This window comes from Hemiscyllium ocellatum, chromosome 4 (assembly GCF_020745735.1).
Source record: "Hemiscyllium ocellatum isolate sHemOce1 chromosome 4, sHemOce1.pat.X.cur, whole genome shotgun sequence".
NCBI classification, from domain to species: Eukaryota; Metazoa; Chordata; class Chondrichthyes; order Orectolobiformes; family Hemiscylliidae; genus Hemiscyllium; species Hemiscyllium ocellatum.
In genome coordinates, this window is record NC_083404.1 from 101,237,942 (window position 1) to 101,265,913 (window position 27,972).

Below are 27,972 nucleotides of genomic sequence, written 5' to 3' on the forward strand. Positions count from 1 at the left end.
TGCAGCCACTGGTGATCTGAAATGGAACCTGATGAGTTTCTCCAGTACTTTGATTTTATTTCTGATTTCAGTGCTTTCCGTAATAACGAAGACTGACAGAATGACAAATGAAATGTGGACATTTAAAGCAAGAGAAATGGAATATAAACGTTATGAGACTTTACTGCAGCTATACAGGAGCACTTTGGGAATACCATATATAATTTTGGTCTCCTTATTTGAAAATAATATAATTGCGATTGAAGCAATTTAGAGAAGTTTCACACAACTCTGTATTTTCCCAGATGACCAGAGCTGGTACCTAGTGGCATTTGTCACTTCCACCAGTGTGTAATACCAGATAAAAGTTGTTCAGGATAGTTTGCTGCCACTAATTCTCCTTTGTCTTTGCCTTGCCTATCTAGTAGAGGATACTGCAATGTAGAGTGTCTGCACAAGGGACAGTGTTATTAGATAACAAGTGGACTTGTAATATGTGTGGGTGGCACGGTGGCACAGGTGGGCGGCACGGTGGCACAGTGGTTAGCACTGCTGCCTCACAGCGCCTGTAGACCCGGGTTCAATTCCCGACTCAGGCGACTGACTGTGTGGAGTTTGCACGTTCTCCCCGTGTCTGCGTGGGTTTCCTCCGGGTGCTCCGGTTTCCTCCCACAGTCACAAAGATGTGCGGGTCAGGTGAATTGGCCAAGCTAAATTGCCCGTAGTGTTAGGTAAGGGGTAAATGTAGGGGTATGGGTGGGTTGCGCTTCGGCGGGTCGGTGTGGACTTGTTGGGCCGAAGGGCCTGTTTCCACACTGTAAGTCTAAAAAAAAATGTTAGTGATAAGTACAACTGCACTTAGTCAGGCATAAATACTAAGACCTTTGGGAGCTGGTCCAGATACATCCATTCCCTTTTAAGCTAGAATGGAACTCTTTCTCTCACCCTAAAGATTGTGTGTGTGATAGAATAGAAGCCAATGTCATGTGAACATTAACCCCTTCAGAACTACGACATATACAATAAATTCATGAATGGGAAGAAGGGTTTACGTTGTAAAGAAAGTTTGAACTGATTAAGGCTATATCAATTGAAATTTAGAAGGATGAAAGGTGCTTATTCAAACATAAACCTTAAAGATTCTTCATAGGGTGAATACTGGGAGGACCTTTCATCTTGTTGGACACACTAGAAGTAGAAGAAGCAGAGATCAGAAGGTGTCCCTTTAAATATAGAGATATAGAGAAAACCTTTTTCCTCTGAAGATTAGATTAGATTGCATACAGTGTGGAAACAGGCCCTTCGGCCCAACAAGTCCGCACTGACCCGCCGAAGCGCAACCCACCCATACCCCTACATTTACCCTTTACCTAACACTACGGGCAATTTAGCATGGCCAATTCACCTGACCCGCACATCTTTGTACTGCGGGAGGAAACCGGAGCACCCGGAGGAAACCCACGCAGATACGGGGAGAACCTGCAAACTCCACACAGTCAGTCGCCAGAGGCTGAGAAGGCCATTAATATGTGCCTGAGAATGGCCTGAGAAAGTCATTAATATGTGGAATTCTGCTCCCCAGAAAGCAGAGAAGGTTCAATTTGAAACTGTTTGATCTGGACTAAGGTTACACTTTAAAACTCTGCAAAAGACAATAGACCATATGTTCTAGCCTGTTACTGTAACAGAGCTATATTTTAGGAAACCCTTGCTTTGAAACTAAATGTTAAATCATGCTTACTCTGCTTTGTGGGTGGAATAAATTTTGCCATGATGTTATCTGAAGAGGAGTGAGTTTTCTTGGGATTTTAGCTTCCTTTCTTTTCTCCAATATCACTTGAGACACTTTCTGGCCTTTCATAAAGTTCACTCTTTATAGGGTATACCAGCCATAAACCAGCTATCAGAGTAATGATTTGGCTTAAGAATACTTTGGAAAGTTATTTCATATATATCATGTAGATATATATAATAACTATGTGCTCGTTGATTCTTATGCAATTGATACTCTTGACGTGAAATGCTCCATTCTTCAAGGGATTTAGTGAAAAGGTATCAGTTTGATATACATTCTCCTCGAATCTGAATTAAAATCATGTTCAGTTATTTTGAAAATTTTGCTTTCCTCAACTTAAAGTTTGAGAGGAATTAACTTAAGCAATTTCAGTCATTTATATGTCCAACCTAGAACTTGGCAGTAATGCTTTCTTATATAAAGAGATCATGATGACTGGACTGAGAAATGTAATTGGATTGAGCCTTAGAAAAGTTGCTGTGATGTGGCGCTGCATCTAAAATATCCTGAAGTATATAAAAATGAGAGTCTTGATGTCAACATTGAAGAAGTAAGACACTAGGAGAGGCAGTGGTGTCGTGGTAATATCACTGGGCTAGTAGTTGAAACTCACAGGCAAATTGTTCTGAGGACGTGGACTCCAAACCAACCTTTGCAGATGGTGAAATTTGAATTCATTAAAAAGCTAGAATTAAAAGCTAGTCCAATGATGACTTATATAACTGCTGTCAATTGTATTAAAAACTGATCAGGAAAGGAAATCTCATATCCTTATCTGATCTGGCTTACATGTGACTCCAGGTCCACAGCAATGTGGCAGACTCTTAACTGCCTTCGAGATTATAAGGAATAAGCAATAAATGCCAGCCTAGCCAACAAAATCTACCTCCCACGATTGAATAAATGAAGATATAAGTGTCCACTGTGGCCTAATTGCTAGATCTCTCTGAATCAAAAAGATTTTGTTTCAAGTCTCACTCCAGGAGTTGATTGTTGAAACCTAATTGACTCTCCAGTCTATGCACTTTCTGAGATGCTGCCTTTTGGATGAAGGTTTTAAACTGAGATCATATCTGCCTATTAATAACATTATGTTAAAGAAAAGCCGGTGAGATATACCTGGCATACTGACCAATATTTATCCTTCAAATCAGCATTACAAAAAAAAAATCATTATCTCATTGTTCTGGCTGCCCGTCTTTCTATATTACAACAGTGAGTACTTTTCATAAGTGCTTCATAAGTTATAGAATTCTTTTGAACATCCACAGATCATGAAAGGTACAATATAAATACAATTATTTATTTTTCTATTGTATTGATGACATTTATCGTGCTGAGAATAAAGGGACCAGTTTACAAATTTCACAATTCTGTTTCTACAGGTTGTGACTAACAGTGTTCACATATATGTAACTGGAAAGATTAACTGTATTTTAAAAACATTATCTAGACCCACGTGGAGAAGGATGAGAGAGACAATGTGATGATTATTGGCTTTATGCAGGTGAAGACTGGTACTTATCCCATTTGACAATCAACGTGCTGAGAGAAAGCTTTCCAGAGTGGACTATGCAGCCATTCCCCTATCTAACAGTGGTACCTTCAGATGCTCCTAAAGGTACACCTATTTTCCAGCTTTCTGCAAGGGATGATTCAGATCATACCATTGATGGGATGGAATACTTTTTAACAGAAGGTAAGAAAGCAAGCTGAAAAGCATTCTCATATATGTCAACTGTTTCAAAAGTGGGAATTTGTTATAGGTTTTTTTTTGTTTTACTCTCTTTTCTATGGTATATCCTATCCCCTTGCCCCAGCTGTTGGTAATACTAGACAAGACCAAACCCAGAGTGAAGCCTTGTTCAATGGATCATATATTTAATTTTTATTGTTGGTTATAATGATGATTGGTCATCAAAACATTCATATGAGGCTACAGATATTCTTTAAGAACAGAACACAAGCTTATTTCATAATAGGATAAACCAATGTGTGTTATATATATTATGTAGATCTTACGTAAACAGTAAATCAAACAAGTTTTTCCAATATTATCGTTTTACAAATACTCTGTCACTGTGAAATGAAGCTTAAACTTAAACCCTTCATTTTTTTTTATTTAATCGACTCTTCCTTATTTCTTTTCCTTGGACTGCTAAGATAGTTTTATGATTTCTTTTGGTGTTTGTTGGTGTGAATCTTTTAATTCTGATGTCTTAAACCCATTTTCAATTCAGATAACTAGAACACCTTGGAAACTCTCACAACATTAATACTTCAAAGATTAAAACCTCTTCTGGCAGGGTGACTGGCTCACCTGAATTGCAACTTTGAGTATTCTGATCTGTAACCAAGAAACGAAACCTGATTTGGTGACTTGGAAAAAATATATTAAAAAAAACAACTGAGACTGAAGTACTGAAATGTTTTGAGGATGAGAATTTTTGAGAATTTTTCATGATGGAAACAGTTGCGGCTATTTCAGGCTGTGTTCTCGTTAGGCATCTGTGCAATATGATAAATATGCCAAAGAATCAGGCTAACTGGATAATTCATGAGTGAATTATGAACAAATTCACAAATGAAACTATTTGTCATTTTATTCCACAATAGAATCTACTTACAGCACTAGTATGAAATTTTAAAATAAAAGTAATATTGTATGCATGATTTTGATGCCATTCATCGCTGTAAAAATCAATTTGCAGAATGCTAATATTTCTTCAATGAGTGATATTTACTGTACTTATAGTCCAAACCAGCCCTTTGGCAATGTTGTTAATTTATGCTGAAGCTGTTCCTGTTCTTCTTATCTAAAGACATGCAGTGATTCTTCCAAGTGGAAATGTTATCAGAATAATTCAATAGATAAAGGTTTGGATTTATATTGATTCTTCATCTTGTGCTTGACATATCATGACTCTGATACCTATAGGTGGAGAAGAGAGATTTGAAGTTGACAAGAGTGCAGGTACCATCAGGACCACTGGTTCAACTCTGCTCAGACACAATGAATATGTTTTAACTGTGATGGCTGTCAACAAGCAGGGTAACAAAGGCCCTCCTGCATCTATTTTCATTCTGGTTGGCTCCAGACCCCCACAGTTTACCAATGTGTCCTACAGTGTCTTTGTTTCCGAAAATACACCAGCAGGAGAACCGTAAGTACCAAATACTGCAACCTATCAATGTAAGACAAATAGCTCAAACACAGCTAACTTAAGTAGCTGCCATTCCTCTAAATGTGCTAGATACCTTTAGTACATCTTTGATACCACTTTATATCTGCAGGAATCATATTCCAGAAAAATTTGGCAATTAATCTTGGAAATTAAAAAATGAAACTCTGTTTCCATGTAAAAATGTTGTTAATTTGATATTTGGACCCTTTTAAATCTACATTAATATGCATAATATCAATGGGAGATGACAGAATGTTACTTTATTGAGACTGTACTCTCACAAATATCCCAAGATTCACATATACTATTTCTAGTAAAAAGTTTCTGATGTAACAAAGTTGTAACGTTTATCAAAAATAAACGTGTCGTTGCCAACAATTTCCTGAGCAGCACCATTCCCCATAGCTGCTTATGTGGGAAAAAAATGGAACATTTCAATAGCTTTAGTCATCTGCCTCTTTCTTAGAGCTAAGTAACTACTTATCAGAAACATCAACGATGCAAGGCAATGTCTCTGCAGATTAGGCTTCACAATACCAGCACTTGTTTTCAACATACACATGAAAGGGATGTACTTTAACGACAAAGACATAAATCAGGACATTGAAAAGATTAGTCTCTTTGTTTATCTCATTCTAAAATTTTATTCTGCATTCTACAATATCTTGATCCAATGAGATGTGTAAACATTTATCAAGATTTTTCAATTGACATATTTGTCATGCTTCATAATCTGAAATAAACTGCAGAAAAATTATGTAGTCCCTCCCGAGCTCTAGTATATTTCTGAAAAAAGGACTAATGAAGGTAACACCTTCATTACCTTTATGTACAAAAACAATACACTACTTACAACATGCAACAAGAACATAAACATTTCAAAGACATAGCAGATCAGAAATCAGCAGCGGAGAGAATAAATAAATTAATGTTTTGGGTGCATATTCCTCATCAAAACATTTGTGTTGTGAAACTAGCTACCTCCTGCTCCAAAATGTTCCCCCCAGTTTTTCCACAATTATTAAATTTATTGTACATTGACTCAACAGGAAGCATTGACAACTTCCAGCAGCTCAGTTGGATGTTCACTTCAGGGTGGTATTTGCCATTTTGGATCTCCGTTGAAAGATATTATTTGCATCCCCTGTGTTAGCTGGTAATGACATTAACCGATACAACAGAATATAAGGAAGCATGTTATGAGAGATTGTGGAGCACGGAGTTGTTGAGGGATCTGGGTATCTGAGTGAATGAATCATGAAAGGTCAGTACGAAGTACAGCACATAATTCAGAAAGCTAACAGGATGTTACCAATTGTCAAGAGAGAAATTTAATATACAAGTTATGGAGATTGTACTTCAGCTGTACAGGGTATGGGTAAGTTGAGAGTGTGGCGCTGGAAAAGCACAGCAGATCAGGCAGCATCCAAGAAGCAGAAGAATCAATGTTTCAAACATAAGCCCTTCAGGAATGAGGCTTGTGGGCCGGGGTGGGGGATGAGAAAGAGAGGTGGGGTTAGAGGGAAGGTAGCTAAGAATGCAATAGGTAGATGAAGGTAGGGGAGAAGGTGATAGGTTGGAGAGGAGGGTGGAGTGCATAGATGGGAAAGGTAATGGTCAGGTCAAGCGGGCAGTGCGAGTTTGAGGCTTGGAACTGGGATAAGGTGGGGGGAGGGGAAATGAGGAAACCCATGCGGTTGCAGGGTCCCAAGGCGGAAGATAAGGTATTTCTCCTCCAGGTATTGGGTGGTAAGGGTTTGGCGATGGAGGAGGCCCAGGACCTTGGTGGACTCAGAGGTGGAGTTGAAGTGTTCAGCCTCAGGGCGGTGGGGTTGGTTGGTGCGGTGTCCCAGAGATGTTCTCTGAAATGATCCGCAAGATGGCGCCCTGTCTCCCCGATGTAGAGGAGACCACATCAGGTGCAACAGATACAATAGATGGCATGTATGGATCTGCAGCATCTGCAATCCTCACTTTCTCCTTGGATATGGGTGAGACCACATTTGGAGAACAGTACACATAGAGGTATTAGGGGTAATTCATAACAGATTTGCTATTCTAATACCTGAAATGAGCAGGCTGTCATATGAAGAAAGGTTGGACAGGCCAGGTTTGCAACTGTCGGAGTTTAGAACAATAAGAGGTTACTTGATTGAAGCCTAAAATCCTGAGGGGTTTGATAGGGTAGATGTGGAGTGGATGTTTCCACTTATGAGAGCATTGAGAACGAGGGATCATTGTTTGAAAATCAGGGTTGCCCATTTAAAACACAGATTAGTCTTTTTTTTTGTGGTTTGTGAATCCTTGGAACTCTTTTCCTGAAAAGATGGTTGAAGTAAAGTCCTTGAACACTTTTAATACTGAGGTAGCCCATTAAGCCCATTGTGTCCATGCCAGTAAATACAGATCTGACTATACTAATCCTATTTTCCACCTTTTGGCCTCTAGTTATTGACTCTCTACTAATGCAAAGAGTGACTTCCTAACAACCCTCCACCCTATAACTTCATAATCTTATCCACCTTTATCAGGTTCCTTCACAACTTATGCTGCTTCAAGGAAAACAACACCAGCCTGTCCAAACGTTCTTATAGCTCAGATCCTCCCAAAGCAACATTCTGGCAAATTTGTTCTGCATGCTTTAGTAAAAACTACCCTTTATATCATATGGTAATTAGAACTTCCTGCAGTTTTCCATTTGTGGACTAACCAATGTTTTACATAGTTTCAGCATAATCACCTTGCTGTAGTTCATGTCTCAGCTAATGAAAACTAAGTGTGCATTGGTGGTCATCTTCAAAAATTCTGTTGTCTCTGGAGCAGTTCCTACATTTTGGAATGTGGAAAATGTAGCTTCATTATTTAAACAGGGAGGAAGAGCAAAAGAATTGCAGATCAGTTAGATTAACACCAGTAGTGGGACAAGTGATAGAGTCCATAGTAAAAGACATGGGAACAGAACATTTATAAAGTATTAATGGAATTGTATAAAGCCAGCATGGGTTTATGAAAGGCAAATCATGCTTAGCAAGTCTGCTGGAGAGTTTTGAGGATATAATAGCAGAATAGATAAGGAAATAACAATGGATGTGATATATTTCAATTTTCAGAAGGCATTGATAAGGTCCCCATAAGAGGTTAGAGGGCAAAAATAAAGCTCATAGGATATGGGGCAATATATTCGCAGATATCAAGAACTGCTGGACAAATGGGAAACAGAGTGAGTATAAATGCATCTTTTTCCAAATGGAATGACTCATGATATACTGCAGGAATCAGTACTTAGACCCCAGCTGTTCACAATGTATATAAATGACCTGGATGAGGGAGTCAAATGCAATATTGCCAAGTTTACTGATAACATAAAACTGGATGAGATTGAGCATTGTGAAGAAGTGGCAAGGAGGCTTCCAGGTGATTTGGACAGGTTAAGTGAGTGAGCAAACATGATAAATGCAGCACAACATGACTAAATGTGAAATTATGCACTTTGGTGTAAAAAAACAGAGAGGAGGAGTTCTATTTAAATGGTGATACATTGAGAAGTGGACAGGTAGTTGCAGCAAACAATAGGGAAGGCCTTCATTGCGAGAAGATTTGAGTTCAGAAGCAGGGATGTCTCATTATAGTTATACATGGTCTTGATGAGACCATATTGGAGTACTGCATGCAGTTTTGATCTCCCTACCTGAGAAAAGATCTACTTGCCATGGAAGGTATGCAGTGGAAGTTCATAAGGTTGACAGGAATCTCCTGTACAGAGAGATTGGTTTGACTGGGCCTGCATTCACTACAGTTTTGAAGGGTGAAAGGGATATGATCAAAATTCATGAAGTTCCAAAGGCCGGTTATTTACCCTGGCTGAGGAGTCTAGAATCACAAGATGGTTTCAGAATATGGAGTACATTGTTTAGGACTGAGATGAGGAAAAACATTTCCTCACTTAAAGGAGGAAATATCTGGTCAGCATGAACAGGTTGGACCAAAGGGTCTGGTTCCATGTTGTACATCTCTATGACTCTAGCAAATGTTCATTTACATTATCACTGTGGTCGCATGGTATTGTCGCTAGATTGGTAATGTTCTGGGGACTAGGGTTCAAATCCCACAACAACAGATGGTGGAAATGAAAACAGTTTTAAAAAAAGGCAGGAATTATGCAACTCATGATGACTGTGAAACAATTATTCATTGTTGGGAAGGGAAAAGAAACTGCCATCCTTACCTGGTCTGGTGTAAATATAACTCCAGGCCCACAACAAGGTGATTGACTCCTAACTATCCTCTGGACAATTAGGAATGGGCAATAAATCATGGCCTGGCTTGCAACATCCACATTCTGTGAATGAATAAAACAAAAAATTGAAATATATGGTAGCGTTTTTCTGATTAACTGGAAACATGGAAAACCTATACAAAATGTTCTGTGACCGTAGCTTTGTATGATAACATGAAGAAGTAAGATGTAGATCTTCTAATCTACAGGAAGTTGACATCTAGATTTTACATTTAACTAATGGAGATTGGGGTTTATATTAGGCTTGCTAGAGACACATGAGATATTTTCTATAATTGTTTGTATCTCCTTTTTGACAGATTGACAATTGTAGAAGCCATTTCATTCCAGAGGAAGCCTCTGTCGTACTCATTGCTAATCAATCCCACCAGTCTGTTCAGTATCAATCAGGACAATGGGGAGCTGAGTCTGATACACAGCATTGATTTTGAAAGTGAACACCACCTCTACCATCTATTGGTGCGGGTACTGGAAACTGGCACAGGACTCAGCAGTGTCACCGAGGTATGATTTAGAAAGAAGAAGTAATTTGAATAGTTTATGATCTAATTTACTTAAGCAAGTCTTCTGCTTTTTCAAGTCCAAATTTTCAGCAAACACAGATACTAAAATATAGGAAAAAAAACATGTCTCATCAGAAATACAAACTATAGTTTTTTTTGTGATTATTTTTCTCAGATGTGTTCATTATTTTGGGCACATTGGAATCAGTAATATTTAGCACAGAAGCAAAGTAAGTGCAAATGCTGGAAATTTGAGATAAAAGCAGTAAATGCTTATCACGCACAACAGTTTAGGAAACAGCAGAGAATGAATCAGAATTTCTTGTCAGTAATCTTTAACTGGGAGATCAGAACTGGAGACAATTAAAAATGTTATCGTTTTTAAGCAAGTTCGATGCTCAGGAAAGAGGGACATGAGGAATGAGCGAGACTTCTGTTACAGGATGGGAGATCAGAAAGATTAATTTACAGAAGCCAGAGGGAGATGGTAATAGGATGAGTAAATAAATAAAAGGTGGCTCTTGAGGATGTGTAAATGGATAAAGCTGAATCACCACGAACAGCCGCTATGAGAAACATAAGGAATGATAGTCATGATCTGAAATTATTATCTTTATGTTGAGTCAGGAAGGACCATAATACATAGGAGAAAGAGTAGGCATATCAAGTCACTTCTGTACCTCCTACTGAGCACTACCATAGGAGGCAGAGGTCAGAGAAGTCAGAGTGGGAATGGAGAAGAGAGTTAAAATCACAGTAAGCAGAGGCTTAGAGCTGTGCATGCCGATTGAGTGGAGGATTTCAGCAAAACAATTGTCCCATCCATATGACACTTGTGTAGAGGAAATCACATTGTGAATAGCAAATAAAGTACATTAAATAGAAAGTGTGACTGAATTGCTGTTTTATATCAACATTGATTTTGGGACCTTGGTTGGTGGAAAAGAAGGAAGTTAAATAACAGGCATTACATTTTCTATGCTTGCATGGGGTTGGTTGTTGAGGATGGTCGAACAGTAGGCCAGGGCATCGCAGATTGAACAGTGCTTTCACAAAGTTAAAAGGGGAAAGAGCTGGCTCAGCAAGATGGCGGCGATTCTGTAGACCTGCCGCGGACAGCTCTGCCTAACAGCCAAGGCATACTGGTGTTTTTTGCCATCCCTGGCCAACTTATGTGGTGGAATTATTAGTTTAAAAACTTACAGAACACATATTTGTTAATATTTGGTAGTGGGAAGGATGCCAAAGGGAAAAGGAGTAAGCAAGCAACAGCAGGGAGGACACTCCCCTGCAGCACCTACCACACCAAAGACTGCAGCAGCAGCAGTCTCTCCTGAATCCCTCCGGGGCTTGACAGACTCACAGGAACTGGCTGCGGCGATGGAGAGACTGACCTTGAAAGTTGGGGCTGCAGTTGAGGAGATCCGTGGGGAGATTCATGCCCAGGTCCAACCTATCACATCCAGGCTGCAGAAGCATGAGCAAGAGATTCCAGGCCTCGGGGAGTGGCTGGAGGAGGGGGAGGATTGAACTAAGGCCTTGGAAGCTGCGATGGAGACCTCATCCAGTCGGATCCAAGTGCTGGAGCGAGAGGTGCAGGCCTTGCAAGACCATATCGACGACCTCGAATACCGAGGTCGGAAGATAAATCTCTGAATTGTCGGGCTCCCTGAAGGTGAGGAAGGTGAGCAGCCAGTCAGCTTTTTTGAAACTGGCTGCTGAAGCTTTTGGGCCTTCACATCGAGTCCAGCAGGCTGCGGATTGAAAGGGTGTATCAGGTTACAATGCACAGGTCAGGGCCAGTGCAGTGCCCGCGCCCGGTCCTAGTGCACTTGCACTTATATAAAGACAAGCAAAAAGTGATAGAAGCTTCTAGATCCCTGGGAAAAGATCCACAGACACTGCTGTACAAGGGGTCAAAAATTATGTTTTTCAAGGATTTCTCTGCAGCTGTAATTCAAAAGAGGAAGTCCTTTGATGAAGTTAAAAAGAGGCTGAGGAACCTAGGCATCCAATACTCCATGAGATACCCCGCAATGCTCCGTTTCAGCCACGAGGACTCAATTTATACATTTGACTCAGCGGATAAAGCTAAAAAACTTTGTGGACACTTTAAAATAGATGGATTGGCCTGAAGAATATGGTTAATGTTTGTGCTCTTTTCCTTCTTTCCCCACGTTTTCCCTTCCTTTTTTTATTCCTTTATTTCTGCCTAATAATTTCATTTTTGGAAAGGGGGAAAAAGCCTTGGAATAACCTTTTTTTTAAATAACTGGATTTTCTGATGGGAAATTTTGTGGATGTTCTTTGTTGTCTCTCCCACCCTTTTTCTTGTTTGTTCTGTTTCTCTTTTAGTCACAAGTAGGGGTGACATGAAGCCAGTGATGGATGGAGTGCTCATCCTGACTTTGTCTTTTATCTGTTGATTTAAGGATTTTTTTTTTCTGGCCTAAGGCTGGGGCACAGTCCGGGTTTGAAGGAGCTGTGAAGGAGGGGATGGGTAGGGTGAGTGCCCCCTATGCCAGGTGGAAGAGTCTTCCATTCAAGGTTTTATAGTTAGTTTTCTTTGTAGTTTTTTGGTAGTAATAGTTGTTTATAATTGTGATAGAGTAGTTTTTGTATATATAGTTCTTCGACTACCAGGATGTTGCCTGGTCTGGGGGGAAGATTACAAGGAAAGGCTGAGAGACTTGGGTCTGTTCTCATAGGAAAGAAGAAGGCTGAGGAGGGATTTGATTGAGACATACAAGATGATCAGAAGATTAGATAGGGTAGAGAGTGAAATACTTTTTCCTAGGATGATGACGTCAGCTTGTACGAGAAGGCATAACCACAAATTGAGGGGTCATAGATTTAAGACTGATGTTAGAGGAAAGTCCTTTATGCAGAGAGTGGTAAGGATGTGGAATGTCATACCTGCTAATGTAGTCAACTCAGCCACATTCGGGAGATTTAAACAATCCTTAGATAAGCACATGGATGATTTTTTGATAGTGTAGGTGGACGAGCTGAGAACAGTTCACAGGTCAGCACAACATCGAGGGCCGAAGGGGCTCTTCTACACTGTATTGTTCTATGTTCTATGACTCTATGAGTCTTTATTTACTTGTGCTCGGCACTTTGTAAGCAGGTATTCCCCCTCCCAGTGGTTCAAGGGTCTCTGAAAGGGAATATGGCTAATTGTCTTATTAAATGTGCACCTGGAACATTAAGGGAAGTCATTCGCCTGTTAAAAGGAAAAAAAGTGCTTTCTAGCCTTAAAGAGGGAAAGGGTTGATATTGCTTTGTTGCGGGAAACCCATCTTGATGATGAGGAACACCTGAAATTACAACAGTGGGGTTATGACCGGGTATTCTTTTCATCCTTTACTACTAAAGGTAGGGGAGTGGCAGTACTCATTCAGAAAAATCTCCCATTCACATTATTAGAGCAGGTGAAAGATGAGCAGGGATGGTTTGTGATACTTAAAGCCCTCATACATGGGGAGGAATATGGCATTTTAAATATCTACTGTCCTCCGGCGCATCCCCTCAAATTTTTGATGAGTGCTTTCTCTAAGTTGAGTGCTTTTGGAACATGGCACATTATTTTGGGGGGGGGGAGTTTTATTGTCTTTTGGATCCGACGGTGGACAGGATGCCTTATGGGCCCCCAACTATTTCTTCACAGGCCAAGCAGGTGGTTGACTTATGCAATGAGTTGGGTCTGGTGGATATTTGGAGATTTCTTCACCCTACCAGCAGGGACTTCACCTTTTTTTCAAACCTACATGAATGTCACACGAGGATTGACCTCTTTCTGGCTCCCTCGCCCCTTCTGGATTGATTATGGTTGTAAAATTGGGAATATAGCTATCTCTATCACGTGGTGGTATATATGGAGGTTGAGGCCAAGAATGAAGGGCTAGGATTGTGGCACAGGCATTTGGACCCTTTTCTCCTTAAGGATTCCAAATTTGTGGAATATTTTTTGAAGGGGTTTCAGGAATTCTTGACTATCAACTCAGGCTACTAGTCTGTCAGTGCTATGGGAGACTGCTAAGGCCTTTGCTAGAGATTTAGCTATTTGCTATTCGGCTCGCCGGAAATGACAGAAGGGGGAACAGCAGCGTCTATTTGAGACGCGGTTGAAAGCCGCCGAAGTGGCATATTTTGCGCGATCTTTGGTGACTAAGCTACAGTGGATCATGGCCCTCCGGGCTGCCTTGAATTCAATACTGACACAAAACGCAAAGAAAGAATTTGCTTTTGCTAGACAAGGGCTGTTTGAACATGGGGAAGTCCAGGGAAGTATTTAGCATACCTGACTAGGAAAAAGTGTGCTCCCCAATCCATTACTGCCATCAGAGCCTGCGCCGGGGTCCTTACATATGATGCTAAAAAGATTAGTGAGGCTTTTCAGAGTTTTTACTCTGAATTGTATTGGTCTGAAGGTTGCGAGGACAGGAGGGCTAAAATGGAGACCTTTTTTAAGACCCTGGACCTCCCAGGGGTAACTTTGGAACAGGCCTCTCTTCTTAATGCCCCCTTGACAGTTCAGGAAATACAGGAGGCAGCTAGGCAACTTCAGAGTGGGAAAGCGCCTGGCCCTGATGGTCTTCCGGGTGAGTTTTATAAGGAGTTTGTTGGGATTCTGTCAGGGCCGATGTTCGAGATGTACAGTCACTCCTATATGCATGAATGTCTACCACCATCTTTGAGAAAAGCTAATATTTCCTTAATTCTTAAGAAGGGGTAAGTTCCTGAGGATTGTGCCTCATACAGGCCCATCTCTCTATTAAATTCAGATTTCAAGATTCTGTCCAAGATCCTGGCGCTGAGATTGGGAAGGGTGTTGTCCCATATTATAAAGAGGACCAGAAAGGCTTTATAAGGGTCCGTAGCTCCTCTAATAATATTAGATGGTTGCTGAATGTGGTCCAAATTTGTCAGCAACAATCAATTCAGGGGTTGTTGATTTCCTTAGATATAGAGAAAGCATTTGACCGGGTGGAATGGCAGTATCTTTTTTATGACTTAGAACAGTTTGGGTTGGGTGTGGTTTTTGCGAGGTGGGTGGAGGTTTTATATCGCCACCCTCTGGCTGCGGTCATCACCAACGGGGTGAAGTCTGGGAATCTTAGCATTGATAGGGGTAGTCGGCAAGGCTGCCCCCCGCTCACCATTGTTGTTTATGTTGGTGATAGAGCCGCGGGCAAAAGCTATTTGTCAGAACGTCCACATATCCATTCCGGAAGTTGGATCGAGGGCACACAAGATTATATTGTATATGGATGATGTCCTTCTGTTCTTATCGAACCCGCTGACTTCCATGCCCCATTTAATGCAATATATCAATTTATTTGGGGCTATTTCAGGATATAAGATTAACTTTGCAAAATCAGAAGGTATGCCTTTGGGGAACCTGAAAGATGTGCCAGAAGTTGAAGGTGGCCCTAAGATCCCTTTTAAGTGGTCACAGGCAGTGTTCCAATACCTCAACATTTTTATTATCCCCCAAGTTTGATTTGTTATTTTGGACTAACTTTGCTCACTTGCTCAACAATATTAGACGAGATCTCCAGAGATGGGAGGCTCTTCCAATTTCATGGCTGGGCTGAATACCTCTCATTAAGATGAATGTTCTTCCTCATTTGCTTTATCCCTTGCATGTGCTCCCTATAATGTTTCCCAGGTCAATGCTACGGAAGCTTATGGGATGGTTTTGGTTCTGTTTTCTGGCATCGTGGGCGGCCCCTCATCAAACTTACTAAATTGCGGTTGCCTCATGGAGGGGGAGGAGTTGATTTCCCAGACAACAGGAGGTATCAATTGAGTTCCCTGTTGTCCTTTGTGATTGGGTAGGTAAGATCCAAACTCAATATGGCTGGATATTGAGGCTTTCCAGGCAAAGTGCCCTCTTATTAACCTGTTGCTCATGGATAAGATGAGGACAGTTATGGACCACTGCCAGAACCCTATTGTCATTAGTACAGTCAAGGCATGGAGGGCGATGCATCGCTACTCACACCTATGCCAGGGTTCCGACCAGGGATGATGGACTCAGGGTTCAAACTATGGGCAGCGAGAGGAGTTTCTAGTTTGGGAGACTTGTTTGAGGGGGAGGTTATGATATCTTTTGAGCAACTGAGTCACAAATGCAGGTTGCCCAGCAGAGATCTTTTCTGATTTTTTTCTGGTTAGGGATTTCATCCAGAAGAAGACTACACTTCTCACTAAGCCCTATAAGCCCAATACAGAGAGGTTGTTGCGACATTCCATAAGCACCCTTTCAGTTAGTGCCCTCTATTGCCTGCTGGGTGGCAGGGCCTGGCATGATATTAACCAGTTATGTGAGGTCTGGGGGCAAGAGCTAGGTGCAGAGATCTCTTCTGAAACATGGGAGAACATACTTGAAAGATCTCAATCTGTAATAGGATATGTACTACACAGTTAATACTTCTGCACAGGGCTCATCGGCACCAGACCATCTGGCGAAGTTTAAAAAAGGCGCATCTTCAGTGTGCCCCAAATGTAAAATAAGTGTAGGTATTCTTACCCATTGCTTCTGGACATGCCACAGGCTCCATGTTTATTGGGAGGGTATTGAGGACTGAAGTCAAAATAGACCCGATATCTCTCCTCTTAGGTCTACCAAATTTACCATCTTTAGACGGGTGTGGGAAGAAACTATTTAATATTCTTGCATTCTGTGCACGGAAGAATATTCTGATGAATTGGGTGTCTGAGAACTCGCCGGGCTTGCTGGGATGGCAGAAATTAATTATGGAGCACATTCCTGTGGACGTTTTTACAAACATGGTGCACCACACACCTGACTGTTTTTATAAGACATGGCAGCCCTACTTGAGTTATTTGGATATAGATTTGTCAGTTATTTTAACTAGGGGATTTGTTTAACCAGGATGGTTAGGTTTGTCAAGCCCTGGGCCATGGAGGGGGTCTCCTGAGTTAATACAGGTATATACCCAATACTCCCGTTCCTTTGTTTGGGAGCTTTGTGCCAAGCATAGCTGTTCTGTCTTCTGTGTTTTTTTTGTTTTTGTTTTGCTTTTCTTTCTTTTTTGATTTATTAGTTATTGACTTGTTTATTGGTGTTGTTTTGCACAGTGTTACGGTTTGTTTTGTATTATAGGGTAGGTTAGTAGTCAGTAGACAGTAGTTGTATTGTAATTTGTGTATTTTTTTCTTTTTATTATACTGATATTTGTCATTGATTGTAGTTTTCAATAACTTTATATGGTTGTAAAGTAAAAAAAAATTGCTAATAAATATATTTACAAAAAAGGGGGAAAGAAAGATGTGTTTGGTAGTGGCGTCAGGCTGAAAGTAATAGAAATGATGGATGATGTTTGATTAATATGGAAGATGGTGGATGGAATGTTAAGACAAGAGAACACATTAGGATTCCAGAAGGAAGAAGAAACTGGAAGTGTAGGAAATGGGATAGAATAACAAGGGAACTTTCAGGCACAGTGGAAGAGAATCTTATTTTAAGGTAAAAGGAATTCTTATCAGCGACACTGAGGGGAGGTGGAATTGTCAAAGGAAATCAAGAAAGCACGAGAATGAAATACAATCCTCACAGGAATTTCTTGGGAAGAATAAGGTTGCTGTGAATGTATATTTAGATATTCTAAGAAATGGTGCAATGAAGTGAAGGGAAGAGTCAGAGATGGAGCATTTAAAGGCATGTGCTTATGTTTAAATTCCTGCACCAAATTCTCCGATTTAAATTTTAAGCTTGTATAATTGTACTGATAACCCTGTTCCTATATATTCTTTAGCAAGTTACTAAGCAAACAATTCACTCCCGCAATAAAGCACAATAAAATGTAGCACCAGGCAAAGAAAAGATATCCTCTGCATTGGAACAGATCTGGAATATAATATATAAAGGATTGTGACAATGATTACAGCAGAGTTACTATTTCTGTGAGAGCCTCAGGGAAGAGCAGAATTTTTTTTTTAAGTGGAACAAATATCCTCTGCAATCTACAGCAACATTTTGTTTCCTTTCTTCAATTTTTCTTCTTATGAAGATTGTGAAAGAAATGCACCCACTCATCCTTCTTTTAAATTTCAATCTAGGGTGTTAGCAGTGACTATATCTGTTAGAATTGGAGAGCCAGGTTTAAGTAGTTTTCACAGAAGGATGATGTAAATTGTCTAACCAACAAATGTGAAGCCTCTGATGGGACTTAATAAGAGGAATCACCCTGGAGCTGGTCAAAGCCTGCTTTCAAGCTGCTGTGATACTGATTAATAGAGTCACTTTCTTCCAATATTAATACCATCTGTGGAATCTACACATGAAAGTGCCAGTAATCCTGTAGTGAAATGCTGCAGCACTTGATGTTTGCACTAAATGAGTTGCTGAGATTTTTTGAGCCAATTTTAATTAAATTATTTGTCATTTGTGCTATAGATTTTTTTTATTCCCAATGATTTTGATTAAGTCTCTTTTCTCCAAGTGAGAAATTTGAATTAGTGGATAAAAATAAATAAAAAGTACAAGTAATTCCAATGTAATTATATTTTATCCAACCCAATAGATCTGTTTTCCTTCAGCCCCTGTCCAACATTTCCAATAGTAACACATTTGAAATTGGGATTTTTGTTGTTTAGTCAGCAATTCATCGTAAAGTAAAAAACAATTTTTATTATTCACAGACATATATTTTGCAGATGTCATGTGACAAAGTAGTACATATTTTTAGCGCTCAAAAACACACTCAGAAGTTTTACTTTATGCTGCCTGGGGGCAAATGAGTGTTTGTTAAAGGTGCAACTGATCATTGGGAATATTTCTTTCTTCTTTCAACCCTTCTCCCACACAGCATACTGAGCATATGATTTAAAGATATAAGGCTCATTTCTCCATTGAGCATTAACACATACTTTGAATGGCCAAAAGGCATTCTTTAAGAAAGCTAAGGGTTAGAAGTTAGCTGGACAGGATTTTTGAACCATGCTTACAAATATCAGTCGCGAATCATGCTCTTCCTGGGTATGTTGGCAAATTTATTTTAATTGAAAAACATTTTGAAAAACATAAATTATTCAACATAAATGACTTAAGATATTTGTAGTTCACATTGCTTGCAATGTGTCCCTTTGAAATCAGATAATGTATAGTGTGAAGTGTACTTTCATATTAAATGCACTTTTATAGAATTTCCTAGAAGGCGTTAGTTTGAATGTTTCAGTACCATTTCTGATTGATTTGGAATAGTGCCCAGAAATGTCCTTAGATTTGATCCTGCAATGACTTCTCCAGACGTGTGGTGGAATCTCTACTTATGCAGAAGTTTCTCTCTGTTCTTCTGGCAAAAACCTGGTGGCTGAGGGAGAGTAACAGAGGAGATTCACAACAACTAACTAGGTCACAGGAAGGTTGAACTTGCAGTGAGCAACATCCATAATGGATGTAGTAAAGAATTCAACTGGTAATTTTTTGATTGCTGTTGTAAGGAACATTTCAACTAAAACAATGGACAAGGAAGTTCCTTGCAAGCATTTGCAGTTTTTACCAATATTGAACAATGAGAGTTTCCTTTCCTCTACTAAGGTTGGGCTACAGTGGATTGTGGGTGATTCTGCACTGCCTTAATCAATTAACCATTAACATCTTCGGGAGTTAGCAAATTCTGTCTTCCTTTCACTGCCAGGCTTCCTGACAGTTGGAAGCCTGGCAGACAACAGTTCAAGTCAAATCAGGTGCCAAATTACACTGTTTGAAAAATGTTATTGAAGTATCAAGTTTCTCCAAAATATGGCTTTCGTGATGCACAATACCGGAGTCTAAAAAAAATTGGGTTGGAGATCCCACTTAGCATCATTAAGAGTTTAATTCTATCTGACCCCCTCCTGCCTGTGGGGAAAGGGTGCAGGGGTAACACTGAGGCCATCAAATCTTTCAGTACAGATGTTCAGTATCTCATACGTGCACCAGCTCTTTCAAAGAGCTATGTATAATTCCCACTTTTTCCTCCCCAGTCTTACTTTTATCACCCTCTTTTTATGTACAATTCCCTCACCCGTTCCTATCCACAGATAAGAAATGATAAGATGGCATAATTAGCTTTATTAAAAATTGGTGTCATAAATAATGTTCAGTGTCCTCCCTCAGTAGTATGAACATTCAAGAACAAAACATCCATTGACATAGAGATCTACTTTCACCAAGATGTGATACACGATGGCTTCTGTACTTGTTAAAATCCACAATTTCGATAGAGTGCAACAAGAGTGCATCATAACAGAGACACTAAGAACTCTCCTAAATTTGTCATGAACTCCCCAAAATTTGTCATAGGCTCTTGTCATAATAATTCACACAACTCAGCTCGCAGTGTCTTAATAATTTCCACTTGTGCCAATCCTGGGTAGATTGGGGAGGTGAGATGTGACACAGGGTGAATATGAGACTTCAGTGGCTGCAGTTATTTTGTGGACCCAGGAAGATTGCTCTCTTTTTGGCACCAAAAGAAGTGACATTTTGAATGCCTTTCTGGAGGTCTTTATTTAACATGATTTCCAGTGCCTATTTTACATGCAGCTGGTTAAGCTGCCCAAGATCTTTTGGAACTTGTGAAGTGCAATCAACACTTGAGCAAAATTTATAGCAATCCTGATTTGAAATAAATTCAGGATTTTATTCATTTTCAGAAACAATGAGGGCAACCCATGGCTCAAATAGTCATTCAGATTGGATATGGCCCTCTGCCTTACTGAACTGGTTATTAATGCATACATCTTTGGTCAAGAAGATGGATGCAACATTACCTAAAATGGACAAATGAGTTTTTAATTTAGGATACTTCACTTGCATTCAATACATGTACAGCTGTATAAAATGATTAGCTACACTAATCTATTCATTATCCACCACCTGGAAATTCTGTTGGGAAACAGCCCTTGGAGGTAAAATATTCTTACTTTTTCCTAAGGTGTGCTACCTGCGAATAGCAATTGCCAGTGGGAATTCCAGACCATTCATCATGTGTTACCATTAATACAGTGTTCATCTGAATCACATATAATAATGTCATTATAGATTCTGGTTTCAATTCATTTTCATATGTATCAAATTATACACAGTACCTGAAAAGGTCTACAGTATATTGTTTTCACAAACTGAGGTGTTATAACATTCTAATATTCAGGGCATGGTTCTCTATCGTTAATATAAATCTAATATGCTAATTTGTCAGCATTTCTAATATAATTCTCATTCACCTTGTTGTATTTGAATTTAAAATCTGGAGAGAGAGCATTGCCTTTTGATCTTCATTATTATTTTGTTGTTGAATTTGATGCGACCACAGCAATTGTACAAGGTCATTGTTTCAGATTAACTAAAGTCTATTCTACTTTGATCCTACGGCATTCTGATTCCTACTTTTCTGCCAATTATTTTGCAGGTAGTAATTCATATCACTGATGAAAACGACTGTACACCTGAGTTCCTGCAATCTATCTACAGCCGTGACAACGTCCCTGAAAACGTTCCCATTGGCACTTCTTTGTTGCAAGGTTTACATCTGTTTCACTTTTAAAAGAAAAGCCAGATTATTCCTGCACATATTGATTCCTAGCATGGAATACTTAAAGTTTTATGCACTTTGGTATCAGCTTGGCATCTTTGCACATTGTTGCATCTGATTTAGAATATTGATGAGTCAAATACCCTGCAGGATTTGAGTGCACTACGTAAACTGCAGCTCCTATCCATTATTTGTTACTGTGACATTCAATATGCTGAAACTATTGTCAGTTTTGCAACGGTTAAAGTCAGTTATGGCTGTAATTATACTTCCTTGATATTGTTAGAAGGTTTTGGTTCAGCCACAACTTGGAGTATTTTGCCCAGTTCTGCTCACTGTGCTTGTGAGGAAGGATGTGAGTATCTTTGAAAGGGTAAGGAGGGGATTTATCAGAATTGTGCTAGGGGTGAGGGATTTTCTCTACAGTGTTCAGTTGGAGAAGCTAATATTGTTTTCCATTGGGAAAAGGAAATTAAGAGGAGATTTGCCATAGGGCATAAAATTGTGTCAGGTTTAAATATGTTAAACAAAGAAAAGCTATTCCTATTAACAGACAGTACTAGGAGAACGAAACATAGATTTAAGGTCTTGGATTAGAAATGCAAGGGGATGTGAAGAAGAACTTATTTTCATGCAGCAAATGATAAAGACCTGAACGTTGCTATCTAAGAGAATTGTAACAGTAGAGACACATAATTTCACAAGGCAATTAGATGGGTACTTGAGGAAAATAAACCTATTGTGATAGGGCAAGGAAATGGAATTAACTGATAGTCAGTATATGATGGGCTGAATTAATCTGTGACTTCTGTTGCTACAACACACGGAAACCCCATAGCATTGGGAGGGATCCAGTCAACCAAGAATTTCAGATTCATCAAACGTATAACATTGCATGCATGCCTTTGTGCACAACTAAGCCATCAAAGAAGTGTGGCTCGGTGCCTCAGTACCAGGGACCTGGGTTCAATCCCACCATTGGGTGACTGTGTGAAGTCTGCACGGGTTTGCTCCAGTTTCCTCCCACAGTCCAAAGACATGTAGGTCAGGTGGATTGGCCATGCTAAATTGCCCATAGTTTCCAGGGATATGCAGGCTAGGTGGATTAACTATGGAAAATGCAGGTTTACAGGGGAGGATGATGGGTCTGGGTGAGGTGCTGTTCAGAGGGTCAGTGTTGACTTGATGGGTTGAATGGCCTGCATCCACACTGCAAGGATTCAATGATTCTATTAAAGACATTAGGTGAATTACACACTGGCTTCATAGTCACCATGAGGATTGTCCCAGTGCTAGCTCTTCAGTTACACACATCCAATTTCCAGGAACACATTGTGTCTATGGTGCATAAACAAAATTTGGCATTGAGACAAACCTTAGCAGTTTCCAATATGTATGAATTGCAAAACCTTCCAAGTTGAGATTTTTTTTGCAGCAGCGTTGAAAATAATCACAACTGGGAGAAGACAGCTCATTCACAAGATTAAACTGTAGCATTGTTATTGTATTGTGAATGGTGACTTCAAACAAAGTCATTAATGAAATTCAGACACTTCAAATACACAAGGGAAAATGTCAAAATAGGTCAATATTAAATTGACTCAGTATTGTATAAATAATTTTATCTTAATTAAATAATTTATAAGATTTACTAGAGTTAAGGCAACAAAAATTAAAACTAAGATTCAGATTTAGTCTAGTCTTTCCCCTCTGGATAAAAATGCCTGCTTGATTAGACTAAATTTGAAATAGTAGTGAAGAAAAAACAAATGTACCCAGGGTGTGTTTAAAATATTATGGCATATGCTGGATCCAGTCCCAACCAGAACTGAGTGGAATCTGGAACAGTGTTTTCATTAGAGGAACGTTGGAGTTGCATGTGGAATGAGACTGCTGTTGAAATCTCTTCCAAGCTCATTACTTCAACCTCCATCTCCAGCATCCTTGTTGTTTTTGCTGTTTTCAATGTTGACACATCTGCTAGGGCTGAACGTTATTTGTGTGTAAGATTAAGGTTCTCAATTCCATCAACAAAGGGCAAAACATTATCTTTTTATTGCTGCCATCTTGTCAAAGGCAAAATGAAGTGAGTCTTCTTAATAATGGGGAAAAGCTGGCAATCCTTGTATTGACAGCAGTTTTTCCTTTGATTATTTTCAGGTTACTTTTGATGTGGAAATGTCAACAGTGACTCCATTGGTTATGCTTCACTCATTTATAAATAAATGAGATTTGAGCTTTAAAAGAAGGAGAGCCAGCAAAGTGCATTTAATTAAACCTCCTTGATACTTTAAAAGGAATATTTAATGAAAGCTTACTCATGTCATGACAGAAATGTGAGATTGTTCTAAGTAAACCACCTCTGCAGGAGAGAAATAGTGAGAAGATTTGACAGCATTATACACACCAACTAACTTTGTTTAATGAGCTGATGTCCTGTTTGTTGCAGTATTTCCTTGTACTTTGAAGCTTCCAAACAGCTTGCCAGCTTGACTGAAAGCATATCAGGTTCCAATTTAATGTCCATTAAATTCTGCTGTTATACAGTACGTTTGGTGCCAGCACCATGCTGATATTGGTGTGTATTCCTACCAAATTTGTCATGAACTTCCACTGGATTGAAAGTCTGAAGTTTCACAATACTCCATTATGATTTTTATAGGATGTTAGCCTGGTAGAGATTGTACTGAATTAATACCTATTGATGTTCCAAGTTTTGAAAGACATTGCAAGCAAATATCATGAAGCCTAAATGACTGAGGAGGAGTGGACTTCTTCAAATTAAAATATGTTATTTTATTTTCTTCCAGTTTAAGAGCTGAGTACTTGTTGGTATTAAAATTCTAGAGGCAACAAAAGCTGTAGCTTTAATATTTTGCCGAGGTGGCTCTTCTTACAATAATCAAAGCAGCAAATTTAGCCTAGCTAAATAGTAAACATTTGATCTTATCCACTATTCACATGTGCAAAGAGCCAAATACGATGACAATATCGAGATGGAAGTAGTTTGGCTTCATGATGGAGCCTATATTAGGTGAGAAGCTTATCTCAGGATCAAATAAAATGTCAAGGTTGCTACAGTCCAGTTTAGCCTCAGACAATGGCCAGAGATAATGATGGCATTAGTTATTATGGAAGAGTATTCCCCCAGGGATTGAATTCAATGATATGATCTTCCTAATGTTTAATTGGAGGTAATTTGTGCTGAACCAGGGCAATATGACAAAGCAGCAGGATTACACTTGAATTAGCCTAGCAAGACAGCTTAACTGTATAAAACAACCAGGGCATCCAAAGTTATGAACTGAATGTCAGAGTTACTGTCAGTGTATATTCCCAATAGTGTGGGAGAAATAATCCATGACCTTAAATAAGATCCTGAAGCCAAATAAGACATTACTGCTACCATTCTGGCTTAAATTAGATATTTAGGTGCAGATACTGGGTCAACCTGTAGTAAACCTAAACATTAATTGGCTCATTTAAACTTAAGGAGAAAGTGAGGATTGCAGATGCTGGAGATTCGAGTTGAAGAGTGAGGTGCTGGAAAAGCACAGCAGGCCAGGCAGCATCCGAGGAGCAGGAGAATCGATGTTTCGAGGATAAGCCCTTCATCAGAAGTGAGGCTTGTAGACCAAGGCGACTGACAGATATATGGGAGGGGTTGGGGCTGGAGGCAAGGTAGCTGAGAATGTGATAGGTAACTGAAGGTGGGGGGGTGAAGGTAATGGGTGGAGCAGAAAAGTGGGAAGGAGGATGGACAGTTCAAGAGGGCGAAGCCGAGTTGGAAGGCTGGATCTGGGATAAGGTGGGGGAGGCGAATTGAGGAAACTGGTGAAATCCACATGGATCCCGTGTGGTTGGAAGGTCCCAAGGTGGAAGATGAGGCATTCTTCCTCCAGGTGTTGGATATTTAGGGTTTGGTGGAGGAGGAGGCCCAAGACTTGCATGTACTTGGCAGAATGGGAGGGGGATTTAAAGTATTCAGCCATCGAGTGGGGTTGTTTAGTGCATGTGTCCCAGAGGTGTCCTCCGAAACATTCTGCAATGTGCTTGTGGAACTTGTGGAACATTTCGTGCTTCCACAAGGAGGTTGAACAGTTCACCAACTTCACAACACCTTCCACACTGACCTCAAGTTCACCTGGACCATCTCGGATACTTCCTTCCATATCCTGGACCTCTCCATCTCCATTTCTGGCGACCGAATCAACACAGACATTTACGACAAACCCACTGACTCCCACAGTGACTTGGACTACCCCTCCTCCCACCCTGACCTCTGTAAAAACATTCTCTCTAACTCCTAATTTCTCCACCTCTGACACATCTGCTCCCAGGAGGACCAATTCTACCACAGAACGCACCAGATGGCTTTCTTCTTCAAAGACCGCAATTTCCCCTCCCATGTAGTCAATGATGCCCTTCAGCGCAACTCCTCCACTTCCCACACCTCCACCCTTGAACCCCACCTCTCCAATTGAAAGAAGGACAGAACCCCTCCCACCGGGTCCTCCTCTTCCACCCCACCAGCCTCCGGATACATTGTATTATCCTCTGTTGTTTCCACTACCTACAAACAGACCCCACCAGCAGGGATATATTTCCGTCCCCAACCCCATCTGTGTTCCAGAGAAACCATTCCCTCTATGACTTTCTCATTAGGTTCATGCACCCTCCCCACCCCCCACACCAATCCACCTTCAACACCCAGCACCTTCCCTTGCTACCTCAAGAGGGGCAAAACTTGTGCCTACAACTCACCCTTCACCTCCGTCCAAGACCCCAAAGGATCCTTCCACTTCCGACAGAGATTTAACAGTACTTCCACACACGTCATTTACTGTGTCCATTGCTCCCGATGTGGTCTCCTGTACGTTGGGGAGACAGGACGCCAACTTGTGGAACATTTCAGAGAACATCTTTGGAACACACATACTAAACAACCCCACTGCCCTTTAACCGAATACTTCAACTCCCCCTCCAACTTCACCAAGGATATGCAAGTCCTGGGCTTCCGCCACCGCCAAACCTAACCATCCAACGCCTGGAGGAAGAACACTTCACCTTCTACCTTGTGCCCCTCCAACCACATATGGATTTCCCCAGTTCCCTTATCCCAGACTGAATCTTCCAACTCGGTACCACCCTCATGAACTGTCCTACCTGTCCATCTTGCTGGAAAAATGCAGCAGGTCAGGCAGCATCCAAAGAGCAGGAGAATCGACGTTTCGGGCATGAGCCCTTCTTCAGGAAAAATTGTCATTCTCCTGCTCTTTGGATGCTGCCTGACCTGCTGCGCTTTTCCAGCAACACATTTTCAGCTCTGATCTCCAGCATCTGCAGTCCTCACTTTCTCCTACCTGTCCATCTTCCCTGCCACCTATCCACTCTGCCCATCACCTTCATTTAACTATCGCATTCCCAGCTAGCTTCCCCCCAAGCCCCACCCCAATCCCCTCCCATTTATCTCTCAGCTCCCTTGGTCCACAAGCCTCATTCCTGATGAAGAGCTTATGCTTGAAACTTCGATTCCCCTGCTCTTCGGGTACTGCCTGACTGCTCGTGCTTTTCCAGCACCACACTCTTCGACTCCTTTAAACTTATGCATAAGTCTTTAGTAAAAATGGTTTTTATGGACAATAAGTCTACTATAACTTGTGTTAATGTCAATTGTGGCTTTTTACACCAATGATAGACTTGGTATATGTGTATATGACAGAACAAGAATGAATACAGTTGAAATGTTGGGACAAGCACTAGTTTGTGTATCAAGGAACAGTCATTATTAATTTCATCATAAAAGATCTGCTGGAAAAGAATAATCACAATACAATTGAATTCCATATTAAGTTTGAAAGTGACATATGACAATCACAATCAAGACTCTTAAACAATGGCAACTATACAGTTATGAGGGAAGAGCTAACTCAGGCTGAGTGAGTAAGTAGGCTAAAAGATATGATGGTAAATAAACAGTAGGAAACATTTAAATAAATAATTTAAAAATATCCAAACAAAAATACAAAAAAAAGCAAGAAAGATCTGTCCATAACATACTAAAACAGAAGATAGTATTAGTTTAAAAGATGACACTTGCAATGGTTCAAAGAATACTTGATGCAGTGGTTTCACTTTTCCAAAACTCCCTAGATTACAGAATGGTCACAACGGATTAGAAGTTAACAAATGTGAAGTACTTTTCAAGAAAAGGAGAAAGAGAGTACACAGGACAACTAACCTCGCAGAAATCATTCAGAAAGTGCTGACATCTATTATTAAGGATGCCTCTACAATGCACTCAAAAAATCGGATGATCAGACAAAGTCAACATGGTTTTATAAAAAGAAACTTGTGATCAGTAAACTTGAGTTTGAGGGTCTGACAACCGGGGACGATAAAAGGGGAATCAAAATTCATCATCTACTTGGATTTCCAGAAACATTCAGTAAAGTGTCACACAAAGGATTAAAATGCAAGGATAAGGGCGAAAGGAATTGGAGGTAATTTATCAACATGGATGGAGAATTGATTGAAGGACAGAAAGTAATGAATAGGGATAAACAGCACATTTTTAAGTTGAAAGGCTGTAACTGGTGGAGTAGAACAAGGTTTATTGCTGGGGCCTCCTATTTACAATCTGTATTAATAATTTTGACAAAGA

The 27,972-nt window shown here is 40.1% G+C and overlaps 1 protein-coding gene across 1 annotated transcript in view; it reads left to right on the forward strand.

Moving 5' to 3' along the window:
• si:dkey-22o22.2 (neural-cadherin) overlaps positions 1–27,972 on the forward strand; it is a 255,365-nt gene that overhangs the window by 113,527 nt on the left and 113,866 nt on the right. The window contains exons 2-5 of the mRNA XM_060824042.1: positions 3,282–3,473; positions 4,713–4,938; positions 9,556–9,760; positions 21,186–21,297. Of these exons, the coding sequence (XP_060680025.1) occupies positions 3,282–3,473; positions 4,713–4,938; positions 9,556–9,760; positions 21,186–21,297 (735 nt within the window). The remainder of the gene's footprint in view (positions 1–3,281; positions 3,474–4,712; positions 4,939–9,555; positions 9,761–21,185; positions 21,298–27,972) is intronic.